Source organism: Alligator sinensis, unplaced genomic scaffold (assembly GCF_000455745.1).
Source record: "Alligator sinensis unplaced genomic scaffold, ASM45574v1 scaffold1801_1, whole genome shotgun sequence".
Taxonomy (NCBI): Eukaryota; Metazoa; Chordata; order Crocodylia; family Alligatoridae; genus Alligator; species Alligator sinensis.
This window is the reverse complement of record NW_005842608.1, coordinates 940,185-960,344: the sequence shown is the minus strand read 5'-3', so window position 1 is coordinate 960,344 and position 20,160 is coordinate 940,185. Positions and strand designations below refer to the sequence as shown.

Genomic DNA, 20,160 nt, shown 5'->3' with positions numbered 1-20,160 from the left:
TCCTTCTCTCTCTGCTTGTTCATACATTGTGATTCTGCAAGTCTTCCTCCACTGCATATAAGATTTCACTTTTTAGAGCCAATGCCATTCCATGGGCTGAATAGCAACACGTGGCACAGGAAATTCAGAAAGCTTTAATTAACAAGGCCCTGGCAAGACAGCCGAGACTAGCTTCATGTTATCACTGAAAAATGCATAATTAAGCTCACCTTTGTCTTTCAGGTTCTCCATCAACATCCTCATCGGCACTACACGTGGCGCTCGAATCATTGTCTGAATGGGTCTCCTGTCTTGCTGTAGCAGTCTGTTGTGTGAGACTGAAGTCCATTTCCTCAGGTTCTGACTTTTCCTTGGGTTTCTCCATATCCCTTTCTTTGGTTTCACTTTCTATTTTCACTTGAATATTTTCTGGTAACCTCATTTCAGTGTCTATAGGCTCTACTTTGGTATGCACTGGAAGGTTAAGCATAGGTTTAACTTCAGCTGAGTGGCTTCTACTGTCCACCTCCATAGCCTCTTCCACCTCATTATTTATTTCTTCTTTAACCTGTGGCTCAGAGTTCTGAGTTTCAGCTGTTTGCGCGCATTGGGTTGCTGCAGAAGGGGAGGCACTGGGTGCAGTTTTAATGGCAGATTCCTGCTCTGCTGCGGTCTCAGTGGTTATTCTAGAAACAGTGCCCTCAGACACAGCATCTTCACTAGGTTTAACAGCTTCTGCTGGTAAAGGAGATGGAGCGCTCTCTGTATCTGAGCTGTTTTCAGCACCTGAAAGACATGGTTCTAGCATAAGCCCTCAAAAGAGTTAACAACCAAAAGTGTAGCAGTCGCCCCCAAAAGTTCCAATAAGCAAATGAGGCCCCTGCTCCAACGACTCTACTTACTGCTTGAAATAACAACGGGATAAGCGAACAGAAGGAATGGTTTGAAGAGGAAGAGTGGAACGAGAACACCAAGATTATGTAACGAGGCCCCAACGAGCAGAACTTCTCCTTATGCCGAATCTCAATACTTCATATAGCCCTCTTTGCATGATTTAGGTAGGTCTCACCACAGACTAAAGTATAGCATGGTGGAGCAAAACTTTAATGAATTAAGTATGTATATTTTACAGGCCTCAGAGGAAGAGCACAGCGTTAATTTTAAGTAATGTTTGCATAATTTGCAAACAAGTCTAACCAGTTAATTTTCATGGTATATAATTGCCCTCATTTTAAACTTATTTGAATTTTAGGCTTTAAGAATCTTAGGCTACAAGCCACAACCTTAAAAATTGTTCATTCCATGACTTGACATCCTTCTAGAATTGGCATCCATCCACCGAAGCAGTGTGCAACATAAGCAGGCTGCTATTGCTTTTCATACAGCAATAGGAGACTGCTAGTCATGAAAGCAATGCCAATTGTGGCTACAGGCAAACAAAGGCCCTTTAATCTATAGCAGGAAGTACACGTCAGCATCACTAATATTTTGTGCCACTTCAAAATGAAGTTTAACTATTCAGCTTTCACCCTAGTAATTCTGTACACTTTGTATGACTTAACTGTATCATAAATAGCCTCCAGATTAAGAAACTTTGATAAAGTAAACTAAAAATGGTTAGGGAAACTGTGGTTGCATAATAAAACACAGATTCTACTCAGGAGATTCATGTTCAAGATAAGAACACTGATTAACATCACTTCAACAAGAAATATTTAAGTTTAAATATAACACACTTCCATAAACTTTTGGTATTTTTTTAGAAAGCAACTACATGCCTTTCCCATTCAGAGGATGTTTCCAATGAAAAGGAAACCAAATTCTGTACAGCCAACCATGCAATTCTAGTTAAGTGAAAGGTTCAAGGTTTCTAACCTATCGTTCATTATATAACTTTTTACAGACAAGGTATTCACCTACGGCTTATGATTATGCCCCCAAAGGAAAGAGTCACAGGGGATGCATCTACATATGCACTTTACTGTGGAGCTGACTAATTAGAAAGCATCACAGTCTACATTTGTGCCCATAATAGGGCACAGTTAATTCAATTAACTCCACCGTAGGAGTTAATTGTGTATACAATGACTGGGGCCGGCTAGCCCCACACTAGCACCATCATGCCCCAGCCAGCTTCTCTCTCACCCGACGCTGCAACCCGGAGCCTGGGGCTGACCCACCCCACTTCCCTAAGCCTGCTGCCAGCCCAGGGCTGCTCCACCCCAGCTCTAACTGCTGCAGTCCCAGGTGCTGCACCTGGGAGCCACTGATACCAGTGTGAACTGCGCCGGAGTTTATTGCTCCGTGCTAACTGCACGTGTAGATGCACCCAAGTTTTAATAAAAGTGTTTGTGGAGAGGGTTTTTTTAAAACGGTATGCTAAACAGATAAGTAAAGCATAAAGATCCACCAATTCTCACTAGTTAGATCCTCTCCACTAATTATTATTGCCTCTTTTTCAATGAATTATGCAGACAGCAGCATGACATACTACCCCAAACTTTCTGATTCAGTTTAAGAATTTACTGGACAGTTCTATATAAGGGTGGCCCATGCCAAACACAATGGCAAGTCTCTAATGTTGAAAAGTTGCAGCCAGAACAAAGAGCTGGTAGTTTCCTGCCTGCTTGCAACTTTTCTGAGACCAGTAACCAGTTAAAGACTAGAAATCTTGATTCTGCATCATTTCAGATGGGCAGTTCATTCAGGCACATGCTGTAGTACACTTTAATTGGTAGCGTAGTAAAGGGCTTCTCAAAATGTTACATATTAGTAACAATCTAGAACTGTTTAATGCCAAAAGCAAGGGTCAGAAAAGATCAGGGCCAGTCAGAAAAAGATACAGTAACAATTCCACCTGCTAAAATCCAGGTCAAAAGTAGAATTTGAAAATACCAGTAGACTATTTTAATGCAACAAAGTATAACTTTTGGGTTACTGAAAATGACAACTTTTGCAGGTGACCAATAGGACTCCCAACTAAAATGTAGGACCCATTTTGGCACAAAAAAGGAGCTTCTCTCCAACTTAACGGTTACCTTCACTGTCTTCTGGATTTTCTTCTTCATTGGATGCTTCAATATCTTCATCTTCCTGAGCTGACACAGTTGATGCCACACTTTCACACTGAGATACATCCCGTTCTTCACGGGGCCGTCGTGAAGACTGTCAGAAAGATGTGACACTTCATTTTTTTTTATGTCCATATATTCATTTTAAATGCATTGTACTCTCCATTTGACAACGGATTTCAAAGAAAGAACCTCCTCATTAGCAATGATCTTTTTCTGCATTGATTCACACATTGATTTAACTTCAGGCTATACTGTCAAGGCCAACAAAAATGCAGCACTGCCAAATGCATAAAAGCTTTTAGACACTCAAAATTAGCAGTTATTTTGCTTGTTAGCATCCTTAAGTAACTTCCACTGTGTCAGTGGAAGCTACTGTAATCTACTCATACAGGTAAAGGCAGAATACAGCCTTATGGCAAATTGCAAAAAGCTGTCAATTTTGACCTAACAATGTTCCCCCAATGCAGTATAGCTGCTATTCACTTCAGTGGGAATAAATTCCACTGACTAGGTATGCAGAAACCTTCAACCGCTAGAGTTCAAGTGGCTATCTTGACCCTTTATGCACTCTTGGTGCTGGCTGTTTAACACTCACATGTTCCACACCAAAGACCTTTCCATGCACACACACACAGCCTATATACACAAAGCTCATGAAACATGCTGGGATTTAAGATCAAATGTCATACATGGATGATGCAGACTATTCTCCTGCATCTTGAAAAAAACAAAACAACACAAAAACAAGCCACGCTGGTGTGACCAATACCTCTGAACAGTTTATCTGAAAGGGTAATGGCCAGCAGCATGAGTGGCAGAAGAAGCCTCAACGAGTTACAGATTAATCCCAGCTCTCCCCCTAAAAACCACGGTTTACTCACTTTCTGCTTGTGCTGCTGAAGGAGGTTGTCCAGATTATGTCTCCTTTTGTAGTTGAAGTAGAAGTTTTTACACTGAGCTTCACTTTTAGTTCCAACCATTTTGGCAATTGCCGCCCAATTGCGACCATGTTCCACTAATCCTGTTTAAACAAATCCAAGCTTAATATTTACCAAGCTAAATAATCAAAAAAACTGAGAAATCAAATAAACCAAACAAAAATACCATGCCAAAAAACAAAGAAACTAGGAAACAGTGAGTTTAAAAAATGCTGCCTTTAAATGACCTTTATCATGACCACATGTGGGAAGGGTGGCATATAAATCTAAAAAAAAATCTTGTAATAATAATTTTTACAGTACTCAATCCCTTGTTTTATAACATTTGATAGTAATGAAATACAACCTTTAACTAATAGCTTAACAGTTCAGTACTGAATTAATATCAACATTTATGACATGCTTTTGCTCAGCACACTTATCACTTGGAATATGTGATACTAGTGCATCGAGGAGGAGTGGGTTTTGTAAAATACACTGGAGAATATTTTTAGCCTGTCAGGTAGTTCATAAGAACATGCTGAGAACTTCTTTGTTTCACAGTCATTTTAGTCTGTCTTTGATAGAAGTGACATTACTTAGTTGTCCAGAATATGGGTGATAGTTGCTGAAGCAGACGAAGTCAAATGAATCATTTAAGCAACTTTTTAATGGACAGAATACAGCCCTACTAAGCAGATTTAGGGACTGTCTATGTTGTTAGTTTAAATAAAGTCATGCCATATAGAATTTTACATCTAAAGACAGAAAGTGAGTCAAGACAGAAAACTAGCCCTTGTATTGCATACATTTTGTTCCTGTCAGCTCTATATTGAGAAATATTTTAGGGTGATTGGTATTGGTCTCATCTTCCAGACAACGAAACAGAAGTGCAGTAAGAAGTTCAGACTGTGCTCAGTGAACAACAGCTGGGACTAAAACCCCAAGCCTGATTCCCAGTAGACACTGGTTCATGCCATCTCCCCAGTTAAAGTTCATCTGAATTTTCCTGGGACATAAAAAAGACCCCTATGCAACACTATGACCACACCTCAGAGAAAGTACAGCTACTCCTCGCTTACTGTTGTAGTTATGTTCTTGAAAATGTGACTTTAAGCGAAACGTTAAGCGAATCCAATTACTTCACAGTAGTTGCCTACTAGCAGGCGGTGGCCAAACAACGTTATAACTGAACACTGAGCGACTTTAAAGGACAGGTCAGCAACGTAATAACAAAACAACGTTAACCGGGACAACGTTAAGTGAGGAGTACCTGTAGAAGACTCCCATAAAATAGCAGTTAAGGGGCCAGGAGCAGGGAAGAAAATGAGAAATTTGCATTGGCAACATTAGCACTTACAGACTAAATATACTTTGAGTTCAGTCTTGGAAGCACAGTTACTTTTAATTAAGCTAATATTACACATTTTTAGCTATAATCCAAAAGGTACTAGTGATTAAAGAGTTAACTGGCAATTTAAATGATTTTGAAAGCCTGAGCCTGCTGTGTGTCTCCCCATTTATAAATACCAAGATGACCTTGGTAGTCTGACTACAAGATAAGTACACGTCAAACAAATTACCTAGTCCCTTCTAACCTCTTGCTTCTGAAAAAGTCAAGTACAAAACACTTGCAACAACTGCATGTAAACATGTGCACAATGCTACTTCAAACAACATTAAGAAATAGATATCCAAGATTCAAATTTTAGAAAAGGGTAAACTTCCTTGGGCTGATTTGTGGCTACGCCTAGTCATTAAAAAAAAAAAACAAAAAAAAAAACTTTTACAAAATCTTTGAAAGGTATTTTTTTGTATTACAGCACACAGAGTTATACATACGCCCCTCAAAAAAATTAAGTAAAAATCAAGCCTAATAAGAGCTGTTCTAGGCTTCACATCCACTAACATAATTACTCACTTAAATGTACTTTTTAAAAGAATTAAAAAACCCATTTTCTTAACTACACAAAAGAGGAGTGACACAATGTTCTTATAAAAAGCAAAGTCAAAGTTTCAAAAGCTCTCATTATCCAGCTCTACATTTAGTTGACAATGGTTAGGAGAACTGTTCTTTCTGATGTAAAAAGTTCTCTGCATCAAACTAGGCCCCTACCAAGAGTATGACTGAACTGGCAGTCCTAAAAAGAAAATAGCTTCAATCATTCAAATACAAAACTGATTTGAAAAGCTATATTCTTAATGAACAAATATAAAATAGGTCACTAAAATTCTGATTATATTTTCCTTTACAATTCCTCTTTAGGGACATTTTAGTTGCACCTGAATTAGCATAAAATTGTTGCTTAGGGTCTCACACAGCATCTATTTTAAATGCTCAGAACTTGGGCACAATTTGCAAAGAGCAGAAACAATGTATATTAGGCAATGGCAGAGAAGCAATTTTTATTTTAGTCTGAGGGTTATACAACACTTAAAAGCCTGGATGAGTAAAGGAATACGTAGGCCTGACTAAGAATTAGTAAAATCCTAAACTTGAATGTGTGCATACTACAGTCTTATTTGAACAGCATATTTAGAACGCTTTCTGTAAGATGCATGAACATTAGTTTTCAGAAGAGCTGAATTTTGCCAACCCTTGCAAAATATTTAGCACAGAGTAACAGAAGAGCAAAGGAAACTACCAGGTCCTACCGCCTGCTCATAAATACTTCAAACCAACGGCTACCACTAAGTTCTGCTACAATGCGAATTACACACACACACACACACACACACGTTTTGGTGTGTCGGCATTTGTCAAGCTACTTGACAAATGACAATGTAAATTAACACTTCAACTGAAGGAACTAAATCTCCTGGAAATGGTGTTTATGTATCTTATACAAAAGAATACTTGGTATTTATACACATTTCAGATATAAAGTTTCATTGACAGTAGTTTCAGAATTTATACATGCTCTTTGGAAAATGGTTTTACACCAAACCAAATACAGCTTTAGCTGTTTGGTGAAATCAAATAGCTCTCTGAGATCCATGTCCCGCAAAAAAGTTACAATCAGCATGATTTTTACTAGCATGGATATTTCCTTCCCAAGGAAAAAAGCCTCTTTCCAAATAGCAAAAGGTTAGAGTTCTGTTGTATTCATTCAAGTAGTGCTGCTAGGCCAAATTAATGACCAGCACCAGGCATCAATGCTTCAGAAGGTTTACCTTTTTTAGCAACTTCCATTTCTTCTTCTGTCCAGCGGGAGGTCTCCACAGGCTCTGCAGAAGCTGAAATAGCAAACAGCAGATCCCATCAGACAGAGAAAAAACACAAAAAACCAAGATTTGCCCTTTCAGCACCAATCACACCTCTCATAATCTATTAATCAGGTTACATTAAGGTCTGTTCAAGCCACTCTAGGAGAGTCGCCCGCGACGCTGGCCGGCAGTCAGGTTCTATCACACCATAGTAGACGTGCCGAGGGAGCCTTCATGTGCCCAAGCAGAAAAAAACATTACGCCTAGTCTCGCTCAAAATATTTACCTCTATCAAGGAAGATGTCTACATAAAGCTGTACATCATTCATAACTTAATGTGCCAAATTCTGATGCTTATACACAAGGTTCACCAGACTCGTAATCAGCTACTGCCAGCATGCTCTGGCATCTTGGGGGTACCACTTGTTTTCCCCTAACACAACCCATTTCCTTCTAAAGTCTTCAGTCTAATACTGCATTACAGAAGGCAATAACGTTCTTACAAAGCATCTCACGCTGTAACATTTTTCAGAGGAAGTAGAAACCCATTATCAAATCCAATATCATTCTGGATTACCTCCATTTCCAAGCTACACACTGAAGTATTACTGCAGTACACTACATTTATGTAACATTATTTGGGAGTCTTTTATCCTTCTAACATCCATGTGATGTAAGCAAATATGTATTATCCCAAATTTATAACTGGAGTAACAAATCTTAAAATGACATACCCTAGGCCAAAACATAAGCCATTAGGTAAGTTTGAAAATGTAATGCTTCCAGGTCTATGTTTAAACCCCTAAAATCCCACTGCTCTATTTCAATCACCATACAAGATTTCTAGCTACCAAAAACTGTGTTATATTTCTTTTCTGTCCATAAGTATCCAGACAGCATGTACCTTTTTCAAAAGAAGTCAAAGGTTGACCTTGTGTCCCTTGCGTAATAAAGGGTAGCCTACATAACACCATGAACTCCTGAACTCACAAAATTATTTGCTAATGCTTAAAGTTACACATAAAAACAAAAGCTTTGGATGCTATTCTGCCAAGTGCTATGTTAATATTATACTAAAGGAAAACTAAGCACAGTCTTTGTACAAGTACACTGCCAAAAACGTCAGTGATAGTTACAGGTCAAAGGTGCTTATTTGCATTTTGTTTTAAGCAGGATGTTCCCATAAAATGATTTGTTCTTACAGAGCCCCTAACTGCATATATGGGTAACTCAAATCAAATATAACCACTTCCAATTAACAGATGGGAGAAACAGAACCATGAGAAGGTGACAACTGGTCCACAGTTACATAGCAGGTCATGGCAAACTAGGAACGCACATCTGACTTCCAGTCTAGTGACAAATGTGCCACAGCAAACCACCTTCCAAAGGCTACAGAGAAGAAAGCCAACATTAAATGGAAAAATTTCCAACTGCAAATGGAAGGAGACACGGTAGTGGGAAGTGCTGAACTCCAGAAGTTCTGCCATGTCACTGTGCCATCCACTGCTCCGAGACCATAATGGCTCTTGAAATACCAAAGTCCCTACCCTCTGACAACAGAAGGGAGCACTTCAAACTTAAAAGCTAACACCCCAAAATGCTCATGGCACTAAAATAAACTAATGGTGATGAATATCTGAAGCATTTAGTATTTTTTATAGCTATAGACAACACAGCTAAATGCAAGGTTCTTTCTGGAGTCTTTTGCAGTAAAGAGTGCAGCAGTTCCTTACATTAAGGTACTGCATACTGCAAGTCAAACATGCAATATTTCCTTCTTCAGTGTGAGACGGGAACATTTCCAGCTTCTCTCTGTACAGCTATCCATATGTTTGTCCTGATAAATCATAACCATAAAGAAGTTCTGTACATTTCTTCAAGTCTTATTTGGCTCATTAGATTCTGGAACATCTGATGGATATTATGTAGGTACTGCGAGGGATTTTGTAGAACCTATCTTCTATTCATTTTTGTACGTATATTTGAATGCTGTATCATAAGATACTACTGAACAGATGAGAAAGCGGGGGAGGAGAGCCCCCAAAACACACCCAAGCATATTGTGCAGGGAGAAAAAAGAAAATTAAGACCAAAAACCCCACAGACCCAAATCCAGGATGCTATAAAGTATTTAAAAGGGTCTTTTGAGGAATGGGCCATGAAACTTGTTCTGCCACATTCGTGTCCTAGAAATGAATCTCCTGCTCACCCAGACAAACCACCACAAGCAAAGGAGAAAAATAAAAGAAAGTAAAAGCTTAGATTAGTCTAATAAAACAAATGGGAGACAAAATGCAGCTACAGCAGTTCACAGGGCAAAGTATTCTCCACCTCCTTTATCTCTTGAGATTTGGTGTCATTCAGGTCTAATACTGCTCTGAATGGTCTTTAACCACTGTAGACAGCTCAGGTTCTTTAAAGAATAGAAGCCTCCTCCACATTCTTGCTCAATCTGTTAAATTTAGCGCATGCTATATAGGGCCTTAGCAGCACACAATAGGAACCAGCAAGACAAACAGATATAGTACGAATAGGGCAGAAAATAATAGTTGATTCAAAACAGTTAAAACCTGTATGTGGAAGTTCACTGTCCTAGTTCTGGGAGAAGGGAAAAAAGGAGGTCATACCTGCTGAGAAAAATGTACGTGGCAAGCTTTGATGTTTATAGCCTAATGAACACTCGCTCACTTCCTTTAATGGGCTCTTTCATGAGGTTCAGGCTGCTTGAGCAATAACCAGACAGATTGGCCAAAAGCTCTGGTGGCACAATCAGTACAAGAGTGGTGCACACCACTCCTTCCAAGCACTCAACCCAAAAGCTGTCAACAGAAAGTTTGCACCAAGGGGAGAATTACCTCTGCTCTTGTGGATAATTATTTACTATCTGCAAACTAGTGTACAGCTCAAAGTAACCTCTTGGCAGGGAGACAGAATGTAACAGACCCATACCTTTTGTTGACAGCTGCCACCTTAAAGTCCCTTTAAAGCAATTTCTCCTCTACTTGCAAGAACTTCCGAAATAAAGACCGTACACCTAATGAACAAGTCTGTATTTCAAATACAGAAAACACATGTGCCTCTTTACTTCCTTGTTTCTGCACACCCATGCATTCAGAGCAGGAACACACACACCTCCACCTCTAAGAAATACAGACAGCTGTAAGACCCTCTATACTATCTAAAAGTGTGCCACAAAACTGCTTCTTTAAAAAACACACATTCCCTAGAACAGATTAAGACAAACTTACAGAAGATCCACTCTATGCTATAACAATTTTAGGCAAATCAAATTCCAGGCCTATGTTGCATGGTAGTAACTATGTAGGGCAGCGGTTCTCAAACTTTTTGGATCTGAAGCATCCCTCATTGGAGCAGAGGCACCCCTCCATCATTTTTGTGAACTGAATGGCATGCAATTTCAAAAACGAATTTTTTTAATTACCGTACTCACCTCTTGGCAGTGGGGGGGGGTGTGCGCAACCGAGTGGGGAAATCCTCCAGGCAGAGGCAAGCCTGAGCCTGTGCTTATCTACTTATCTCCTCACACCTTGCTTATCTCCTCAGACCTTGCAGTACCCTTCAAAAGATGCAGCACCCCAGGGCTCCCTGGCACCTTGGTTGAAAACCACTGCTCTACAGACTAGTGCATTCAAACAGATCCATATCAACAGTGTTCTGCCTGAGCCTTTAGCTAGTAAGTTCTAAATAGTACAATTCATGCCACATAAGAACGAACACAAACCGTCTGTAATCTGATTTTGTTCACAATGCTCACTGTTTAGCTTCTGGATGTTTGAGAAATGCTAGCTAGCCAGTTCTGTTTGTGAATGTGTGAATAGCAAAGAAGGTATTTCATTGATAAAAAATGGCAGTGTGCTGTATGTGTGACAGGACGGCCTTAGCTTGGTTATGTGCCCTGCTGCCGGATGGACCCTAAAGTATTTTATAAATATTGCTCACAAGGTTCTGGCGGGGGCGGGAGAGGAGGCGGTGGTTCTTCAGTAGCAGCAGCTGCAGCAGCATTTGCGGCCGCAGCTTCGTTTGTCATTGATCTGGTGATCCTGCCCTTACGGCGGCCTTGGCTGTTGGCAGTCTTTCGTCCCCTAGGAGTTGCTTGCTCCCTTTCCTCAGTTTCCTCTGGGGCAACTTCTGTTTTGTCCTTCTCTTTGGTGTTCTCTCTAGAGTGGAAGCAAAAATTAAGAAGGATTCAGAGACCTTAATGAAAAATATTCTTCACAGGCAGATATTCATGAAACTAGTCTAAGAACTACAGGTCAGCTCACTTTTCAGTTCCAGCTGAAAGAGTAATCATAGAGCAATTTAACAGTGAAATGGGATCCCCTTTTTTCAAAAGTTAGAACTGCTATTTAAAAATAAAATGTGGTCATGCTCCATTGTTGACTCCTAAAAAGTCCATTATTTTTGTACTGCTGGTACAAAAATATGGAAAGTAGCAGCACCAACAGCAAGCAATGTAAATGATAAACTTCACAAGGCAAGAAAAATCACATTAAACCTGGGGGGTTTTCCATATGTCTGATTAGCTAAGAGTATAAGCAGCACAAATAGGCTTTATTTCTTTTTGAAGACAGCATTAAATTAACCCTAACTGAGGACAGTTAACAGTTGATTTCACTGTTACGTTCACTGAGTCTATGTAATGCTAATTTCCTAAAACAAATGAGAAGAAACTAGAAATGCCTGCATTAGAGAAAGTAAGTGCATCCTCACTATGTATACTCACTTAGATTCCTCCTTCTCATCCTTTTCCTCTTCATCTTTCTTTTCTTCCTCTCTTTTCTCTGTTTTTTCTGCTTTTTCTTCTTCTACCTTTTCTTCTACCTTTTCTTCTTGGGAAGGACGTGCAATTTGTTGCTGAAATAAAATAATATTTACATACTAGGACTCTGCAACACTTGATTGTGCAGAAGAGATGTTATTTTGTCTTAAGAGAAGTACCAGAGATACCCATGTTGATGGTAACTCCTTTCCTTCAATATGATTTTGCATTAGACACTACAATTTACAAATAAACTTTAAAAAAATTAGGTTTAGATTTCAAAGGCTTTACAACTGGTATATACATCTATTTGCAAATTAAGAACATAAGGAAACAGTCTAAAGAAAAAAAAAGGCCACTTGGCATAAAAAAATCTGCTGTAGCTTTGAAGTTTTCAACCTCCACATTTTAATGTATCCTTCAGTCCTTCTCAATATTCCACTTTTCTCTTATGCCTGTTTGTCTCTTCAACTGTATTTCACTACTGTAGATTCCAGGGACATACTGCCTCTCAGCTGAATAAGGATAGTGATGAAACATACTGTACAGACAAATTATTCTTCACCTAATGCTCACTGATAAATGTGCGTTCCACATGAGCAACAGAGTAGCTTTGTATTCATCAGCACTATGGTTTTCTGCATATGAAACCTGAAAATAAACAAGGTTTTAAATAATTCCTTATGTAGTAATAAAAATTAAATTCATGTAAAAGAGTACATTATTGCTTCTATCCAACAAACAGTAAATGTTATATTTTACAACTCAGATATCTTATTAAAAACTATCCACAGATCTGATCCTCATTCTCAGGGTAGTCAGTTGGATTAAGTGAGTATAAAGAATAAACAACCACATTAGAAATCTCTTAAGAAATGTCACATAATGTACGACTATGTTAAACACTTGACAAGGACAGGCCTAACTCATACGGAGGTGCAGCAGGATGACCGGCAAAGGCTTGCAACAGACTGCACGCTCCAGGGTAGAGGAGTTTGCAGGCTTGTGGGGTATGACAGTCAGCTGCAGGCAAGCAGGAGTGACTGCAGGCTGCCTAGAAGCGGACCAGTTGCAGAGGCTAATTAGCTGCCCCACAGAACGCTAAAAATGTCCTGGGAAGAGGAGACAGAGAGGGAGAGGGGGTTGGGCTAGCAGTGGCAGACTGAGCCAAGGACTCATCCATGGTCTGGTAAGAGACCTAGTGTGGCAAGGCTGGAGAAAGCAGCACTGCAAGGCTATGAGAGAACTCACTTGAGTGAGAGAAGGAAGGCAGCTCTGTGGTGCAAAGCTAGCAGCACCTTCTCAGGGCCTAGAAAGACTCCAGGACCCCAAGTTCCCCTCCATGGACTATGTTAGGTGTGCTGTTGACCACTGATTGGAGTAGGACGCTTCCTGTGGGACAAGTGTGCCCAGCAGACAAAAGACTATTTGAGCTAAGCAAATCCCTGAACCCGCTACAGTAGGGACCTACCTAAATTGGGGTGAGATGAAGGGGTTTTATGGCATGCAGAGCCACTTTTATACATTTCACAGCAGCCTTGCCATTGATTGGCAGAGGACTGCCCTTCACATGGCCCTCCCCTCGTTGCTGACCGGCTGCTGCTCCACCAGCTGGTGCCCCCAGAGCCCCAGCTGGCTGAGAGACCCCTGGCTCCCACTGGGGATCCAGCACTTTATATTTAGCACAGTTTGTTTGGTTTTTACTTCCTTTTTAAATGTTTTATTTGGGGAGGTGATTCCAAGGGAAATCATGGCAAACGCCACTTTTCACAGCAATTGTGGAAGCTGTTTTTTACCGTTGCTGTGAAAGTGCAATTTAAGTAGGTTCCTACATATCAAATTCCTTTAATATATTTTTCAGTGAGGAAAAAAAGTTCTACAAACTAATTCATGTTAACTAAGGCAACTTAAGTGTCAAAGTAACTACTAATAGACCCCTTATCTCTGTATAACTCAGCTCAAAATGGGCATTAATGCAGTGTTAAGCCAGCCAAACTTTTCCAATAAGCCCCAGGTGGGCATCTGCTTCTGCTACAATAGTAAGTTATTTGCTCTAATCATAGTAACCATTAATAATGTAATGCAGCAACTTGTTTGTTGACTTTTAACTAAAATATTTGAACAATGATTTAATCTTCTGTTTCAATGCTTTCTTGGGGTCCTAAAACACATCACAGAATTAAACTGTACTTGATCCTTCCTGGAGTTGTTCTGATTCAAGCCTTTCTAATACAGTTACTTTTCCTTATTTACCCAACACTACAGTCAGTTATTTTGCAGCAATCTAGAATATCTATATTCAGGTTGCACATAATTAAATTTGTGCAAATCTACTGCAACCAGCAGAACAGCAACAGGCGCTGAAAAATGCCTCTCTCCTATATGGCAGCAGCAGCTCGAGTTTTTTAATGAACTGATATTCCCACTGGTAGTCTGACAAAGCTGAAGAGATTTCAAAACCACATCCTCCCCCCTGCCCCCACCTTAAAGGATACTAATTTACTCTTTAGCAAATGATTTCCTACAGCAACTTCCACTGTCACCTGGGTGTCACCCAAACTACCCCACATAACAAAACAGTGAAGGAGGCACCTCAGCCTCCCCTCCTGCACTAATCTTCCAGTTCTTATCTCTGTTACACCACAGTTACTCTCACAAGTCAGATTTTGGTTTGGCCAGGGTGTTTGGCTCAAGACACGCTGCTTCTGCTTACACAATATGATTCTGAAATGCTGCCTACACTTTGGCAACTAAAGACTTTTTTTTAATGGTGTCCATACCAAATCCTGCTAATTATTTTCATGTTTGTGTATGAAGGAGACGTATTGTTTTGCAAACTCCTAGAGCGGATCATTAGCTCATGCTATACTTTTTGAAATTAAGATTATACACTTTTTCTAGAAGACAAGTTTACTTCAACTGGGAAGCATTTGGGGGCATTCCAATAGCCTGCATTATTAAGGTAACCAGCCTGGATGATCACAATGGGCCCTTCTGGCTAGAAAATGTAACAAACCAACTGAAAAAAGTCAGAGGAGGAATTTGTGACACTCCTTCCCTGTACTGCCACCCAAACAAGAACCCGAACTTCCCTGCCTGGCTTAGGTGTCAGGAACAAGCCAGTATTTGCCAACTCTTATCACATGCTGTTCCCTAACGGGTTAAGGAATGCACAAAATGATGATTTGGGTGGGGGGGGGGAAAGGATTATCCTAAATTAAGAAACATAACCTCAGTGTAGCTAGAAAAAAATAAAACCTTCTCAGGCATAGACTAATGCCCTTATGCTCTCCACTGTGCTGTATGTAGCTTTTGTTACACAGCAATCTTAGGACTGAACATTCAGATCTGCAGTCAGGTAAAGCAGAGGAAACTAAACAGTTTATTTTACATATTTAAATTATTACATGTATATACTGCAGCATACCAATTCCATAAAATTTTAGCATTTGTATCTGTGCAACAACGGAAATGATATATCTCATGCTTGAGAACGTAAATGTGGTTATCAGAAAGGAATTCCCCTTCTCACAATGCAGAGGACTGGACACTTCCTATGTGCAACATGGGGTAGTTTATTTTTGGAAACAGAGTTCAGTTTCTAGCCAGAAACTTAGCAAAATGAACAGCTGGCTTATCTACCATGGCAATTTCTATTTAATATTTATTATTTGTATTGCAGTAGCACCAAGGAGTCTCAATGAAAGACTAGTCTTGCAATGTGCTGAACATCCTACAAACAAATATAGCAAGAGACCGGTTTTGACCACCAGAGCTCACAATCTGTACTTCCAGACTACCAGTTTTTTTCACACTGGAATACTGAATCTCAGGTTCTTCTCTTTGAAAATGTAATACTCTTCTATTTTAAGTTAGGAGTATCAACAACATTTGAAAGACCATTTGTAACTCACATGGTAGATTAAAGAATATACTCTACATAGCGACTTATAAATGAAAACATCACACCATTGTTGATTAACACAGAAAAAGTGTCTAAGCAAAGTGCTCACAATGGAAGAGCAATTTCTTAATTGGTCTGTTTCTATGAAAAGCCACAGGGGTAGCTTGTGCCTGTACAGTAACATCTAGCTGCGGGTATTGTAAGCATGGACATTATAAGCAAGCCATAAGAAGCTGATTTAGAAATCGGAGACTTTTTTTGGAAACCTTGCAAAATTTACTAAAGGCTAAAAATCGCCTCCTCACTCACATCCACGTATTATGCAACACAGGGCAACTATTCCTGATGGAGTGAACACTGCGAATGGTGCTTTCTGGGTGAAGTTCCAGCTCTCGTTTTGTAGAGTTTAATGTAAAACAATTCGGTGCTTGTTCACTGCTGGCGATTGGCTCCCTCCTGTGCGCATTCCTTTTCATTTAGTGCGGCCAGCCAATGGAGCAACTGCACAATCAGGTTCAAAATACCCACAACAGGCTAATGCACCAAACGCAAGGAAAAGACAGGCAAGGGACAACATCGGTATATGGGTCTGAGTAATACAGGTCTCCCAGTAATATTGTGTTTGCAGGCATATATGCATTACACAACATAGGGCATTATACTTTAGGAGCTTCCTCAAAAGTTTGTTTTGGGAAGGGACTTGAAAATGAGGACCAGGGCAGAAAGCCAGAAAGGGCTGAGAGGAGAACATTAATCACGGGGCTCTAGATAAAAGAAACAAGTAATGTTACCTACAGACACTCCAGACCCAAGCATCAATAGGATGTAGCATTCAGGTTAACTTCCTTGCCTGCAAGGTCTGAAGCAGTCTGATGCCACTAACTGCCAAATATGCTTTAGTATCTCCTTTTACAGATACAGGTTCACATTAAAAAGAAAAAAAGTTGAGTTGGTGGTTTTCAGCGTTTCTAAGCATTAAGGTTAATCTACCTAAGTCTTCCAGAAGTCCTCTGAACAAAAGTTAGTGTGTTACAACAAACAGGTGCAACGTAGATGCAGGATGGGTTTTGTTTTCTGTTGCTTTAATATATGACACTGCACTGATGGATGTGCTTTGTTCTCTATCTAAATATATAGCAGAAGTTAAAAATATTTCTGGATTTAAGTGCCTAAATATATTTGCCAACTCTTGGAGAGAAAAGAGGGGAAAAAAAAGTTCCAGAAATTATTTTCCTAGGAGCCTGCATGTCATGTAGCTTGACTGCGTTTCATCATGCTTTTAAAATTCCTGAGAACAGGGATGGCAGCTTTCTGTCAGTGCTACATGAACAAAAGTGAGCTTGAAAATCAAAAGCTTTTGACATTTCAGTAGTATAAAGAGTAGAAACACTAACTGCTAACCATTATTTATAACCTCACCCCGCAAGTATTAACATCTCAATATTGGTATTAGCTGGTTATCCCAAGTATTCCTTTAACAAGATGTCAGTGAGACATGCCATGGTAAGTGGCTTTGACTACACTAGACGTAACCGTCTGAAAAGCAAAGAGTTAAAGTGTACTGTAGCTTCAGTACAAAGTGGATTTTACATATTTCTTCTGAAAAAGAGTTGATCAAAAGCCCCAGTGCTTTTACCAGCCTAATTTAAGCACTGCACGTCGTCAACAACAGATCTTAAATCTGTTTTCCACAGTGAATGTACTTATCATGCAGACTCTTAAAGGCAGGTTAAACACAAACCTTAAACAGCTGAAGCCTCAGTCAACGACGTACCTGCACATTCATCTGTTGATTAACACTTTTAATATCCACAGCAGGGGGTCAGGTTTTAATAAAAGTTAAGACTCAAAAGGACAAAAACCACAGCAGCACCATCGCATAGCTCCTTAGTAAGGGCTGCCTGACCCAGCAACGTGTTTATTCCAGGAAATTGTGTCATCCTGCCACTTAAGCTGCCTACAGAAGAGTTGCCCATCTCACATGCAAGCTTCTAATCTCTCCGGGGTTACTCAAGGTAATCCCCACCGAGCTGTGCTTGATTGGCTGTCACAGAAGTACAGCAAGTTTCTGTCTAGTCAGATCACTGGACTGTACCACCTGCTGCAAAGACGTACCGGTTGATCCATAGACATGAGCTTATGCTGACAATGCAACTCGGCTATGAAAAAGAATACTCCCCTTACTGACCACCACTTCTCCCAGCCCCCTTTTTAGTTAAAAAACTTACTTAAAAGATTGAGTATTCAGCCCTTCATTGAAGGTATACAGTGACATACACTACCTTCTTTGGCTAATATAATAAAGTATCCTCGGTGATATTATCCTTCTAGTTCCACATTTTTCAACCCATGGGTTGTGACCCAAAAGCAGGTTACAAGAATATGTGAAAGGATCATGACCAACTGTAAAAATGGATCAGCAAACTTTAAAAATTTAAGGGAGGAAAACATGGAAAAGCATGGCTTTTCCCTTGCAGGCTGGCAGAGTTCCAGCCTGCGAGGGGCTGCTTGGGGCTCCCCATGCCCCACACACTGGGGGGCTGGGGCTGGGGGGCAGCGGGTCGGGAGTGGAGGGCACTGGGTTGGGACTGGCCACTGATGTTTACAAGTGGGTCTTGGTACCAAAAGGTTGAGAACCACTGTCCTAGTTTGCTGCCTAAACTGCCTAGTTACTGATCAGTTTGCTGCCTAAACTGGTGGTTGTGTGCAAAACAAGTTTACAGGACTGCAGTAAAAGGAGCCAGACAACTCCTCCCCGCCCTTCTTCAAGGCACGTAACACACTGTGCACATGGAGGAGAAAGTGTAGCACCCAAGCACTAAAAAGTCCGCAGTGTATCTAAGGATTCATTTAACTTATATGCATCACTTCAAAGAAAGATACTGGCAAGCTGGGATCCTATGATCCCTGCTGACTTCCTGCCCCTGGGGCAGGGGGATGGACTCGATAACCCCCTGGAGTCCCTTCCAGCCCATATGTCTGTGAAGTCTATGAAGCTGGAAGTTCCCTAGTAAGCATCTGCTTTTTTTGTTTGTTTGTTTAAGAAAGACGTTTAAATTATTGTATCAGAATGCCCCTTCCACGAGTTGGAAGCTTTCAATCAGTCTTATCTTTTCTATCCATCTCATTTCCTATTCTAATGTTAAAACAAAAAACAAAGACACTCCTTTTATATAGAGCTCATTCATGTGCATAGAGACCTGTCATGCTGCCTACTCAAGCATTCTGAAAAAATGTAGCTAGAGGATTTTAAAATGCACTTTTATTAGAAGTTCCTTCTCTTCCCAGGTTTAGTTTGAACAAATATAAGTGTGTTATTAACCAATGAAACACTATATTACTTAAGCTTTATATACCATAATCCAGTACTCTTCAAAGTCCAAACAGCCACAGAGATCTTTGGTGCTGGCCAAGTTTAAATGGTTGCAGTTGCAATAATTAAAAATATCATTGGGGTTTTTAAGTTAAAATCATGATTAATCCATTTTAGTGTCACATCTGCTGTGTGTTCAACTGAAGGATTGAACCTACCAGTGTTTGCTATCTGTCCCACTGCACTATTACCTCTTTCACCTCCAAATACGACACTAGGTGAGCTGCTAGGAGGCCTCATTCAAAGCACCTCTTTGGCTGGTGCAGCAAAAAGTGTTTTGGTACATCAATCCCAGACATGCTGCTGTCAGTCAATGAGAGAAATTCCTGATATGACTTAATAACACTCACAATAAATCAAATTCTTCCACAAATATTAAACGTTACACTGATAAAAGGAGCCCCGGGCAAACAAGGCAATTCAAAGCTTTCCCTAAGCTTATTACTAGACTAAAAATGTCTGTGTTGTGCCTACAGTGAGATGTCCTATTAATAGGCACAGTAATTATAAGCATGAATACAGTTACTGGTGGTTTCAGCACAATTTTCTGCAATCTATAGTATAAACAAAACCTTACTACAAATCAAATATTAACGAGTTTTTAAAAGGCGGCAACAGAGCTCCCAGTTACGGAAGATGTGTTTAAGAACTGAACAAGGTGACTAAAAAATATTTTAATATTCTTTGTATTTACAGTGTTTCAGATGACCATGTGTGTTCTTGCCAATTTGTTTCCCATAATTCCAGGATCTACAATTTAGCCAAAATGTTTAATCTGGCCTGACAACTGACAGACAGACTCCAGTTCTGCAAAAATATGCGAGTCAAGTTCTTAAGAAAAAGCAGTTGCTGCAACTTCCATGAAACTACTCTTAGATTTCAAGTTATTAATAGGAGTCAGTGTTTATAGGAGAAGGTACAAA

The 20,160-nt window shown here is 39.9% G+C and overlaps 1 protein-coding gene across 10 annotated transcripts in view; it reads right to left on the bottom strand.

Annotated features, from left to right (window-relative positions):
- NCOR1 (nuclear receptor corepressor 1) overlaps positions 1-20,160 on the bottom strand; it is a 98,204-nt gene that overhangs the window by 31,485 nt on the left and 46,559 nt on the right. For 6 of the 10 annotated variants that reach the window (XM_025214861.1, XM_025214858.1, XM_025214860.1 and 3 more), the window contains exons 15-21: positions 12,537-12,611; positions 11,925-12,055; positions 11,141-11,358; positions 7,145-7,207; positions 3,935-4,074; positions 3,018-3,144; positions 210-765 (exon numbers count right to left, since the gene is read on the bottom strand). In XM_025214861.1, coding sequence (XP_025070646.1) covers positions 210-765; positions 3,018-3,144; positions 3,935-4,074; positions 7,145-7,207; positions 11,141-11,358; positions 11,925-12,055; positions 12,537-12,611 — 1,310 coding nt within the window. Of the gene's footprint in view, positions 1-209; positions 766-3,017; positions 3,145-3,934; positions 4,075-7,144; positions 7,208-11,140; positions 11,359-11,924; positions 12,056-12,536; positions 12,612-17,605; positions 17,925-20,160 lie in introns of those variants that run through there. The other 4 variants (XM_006033115.3, XM_025214864.1, XM_025214865.1 and 1 more) reach the window with 3 other exon arrangements.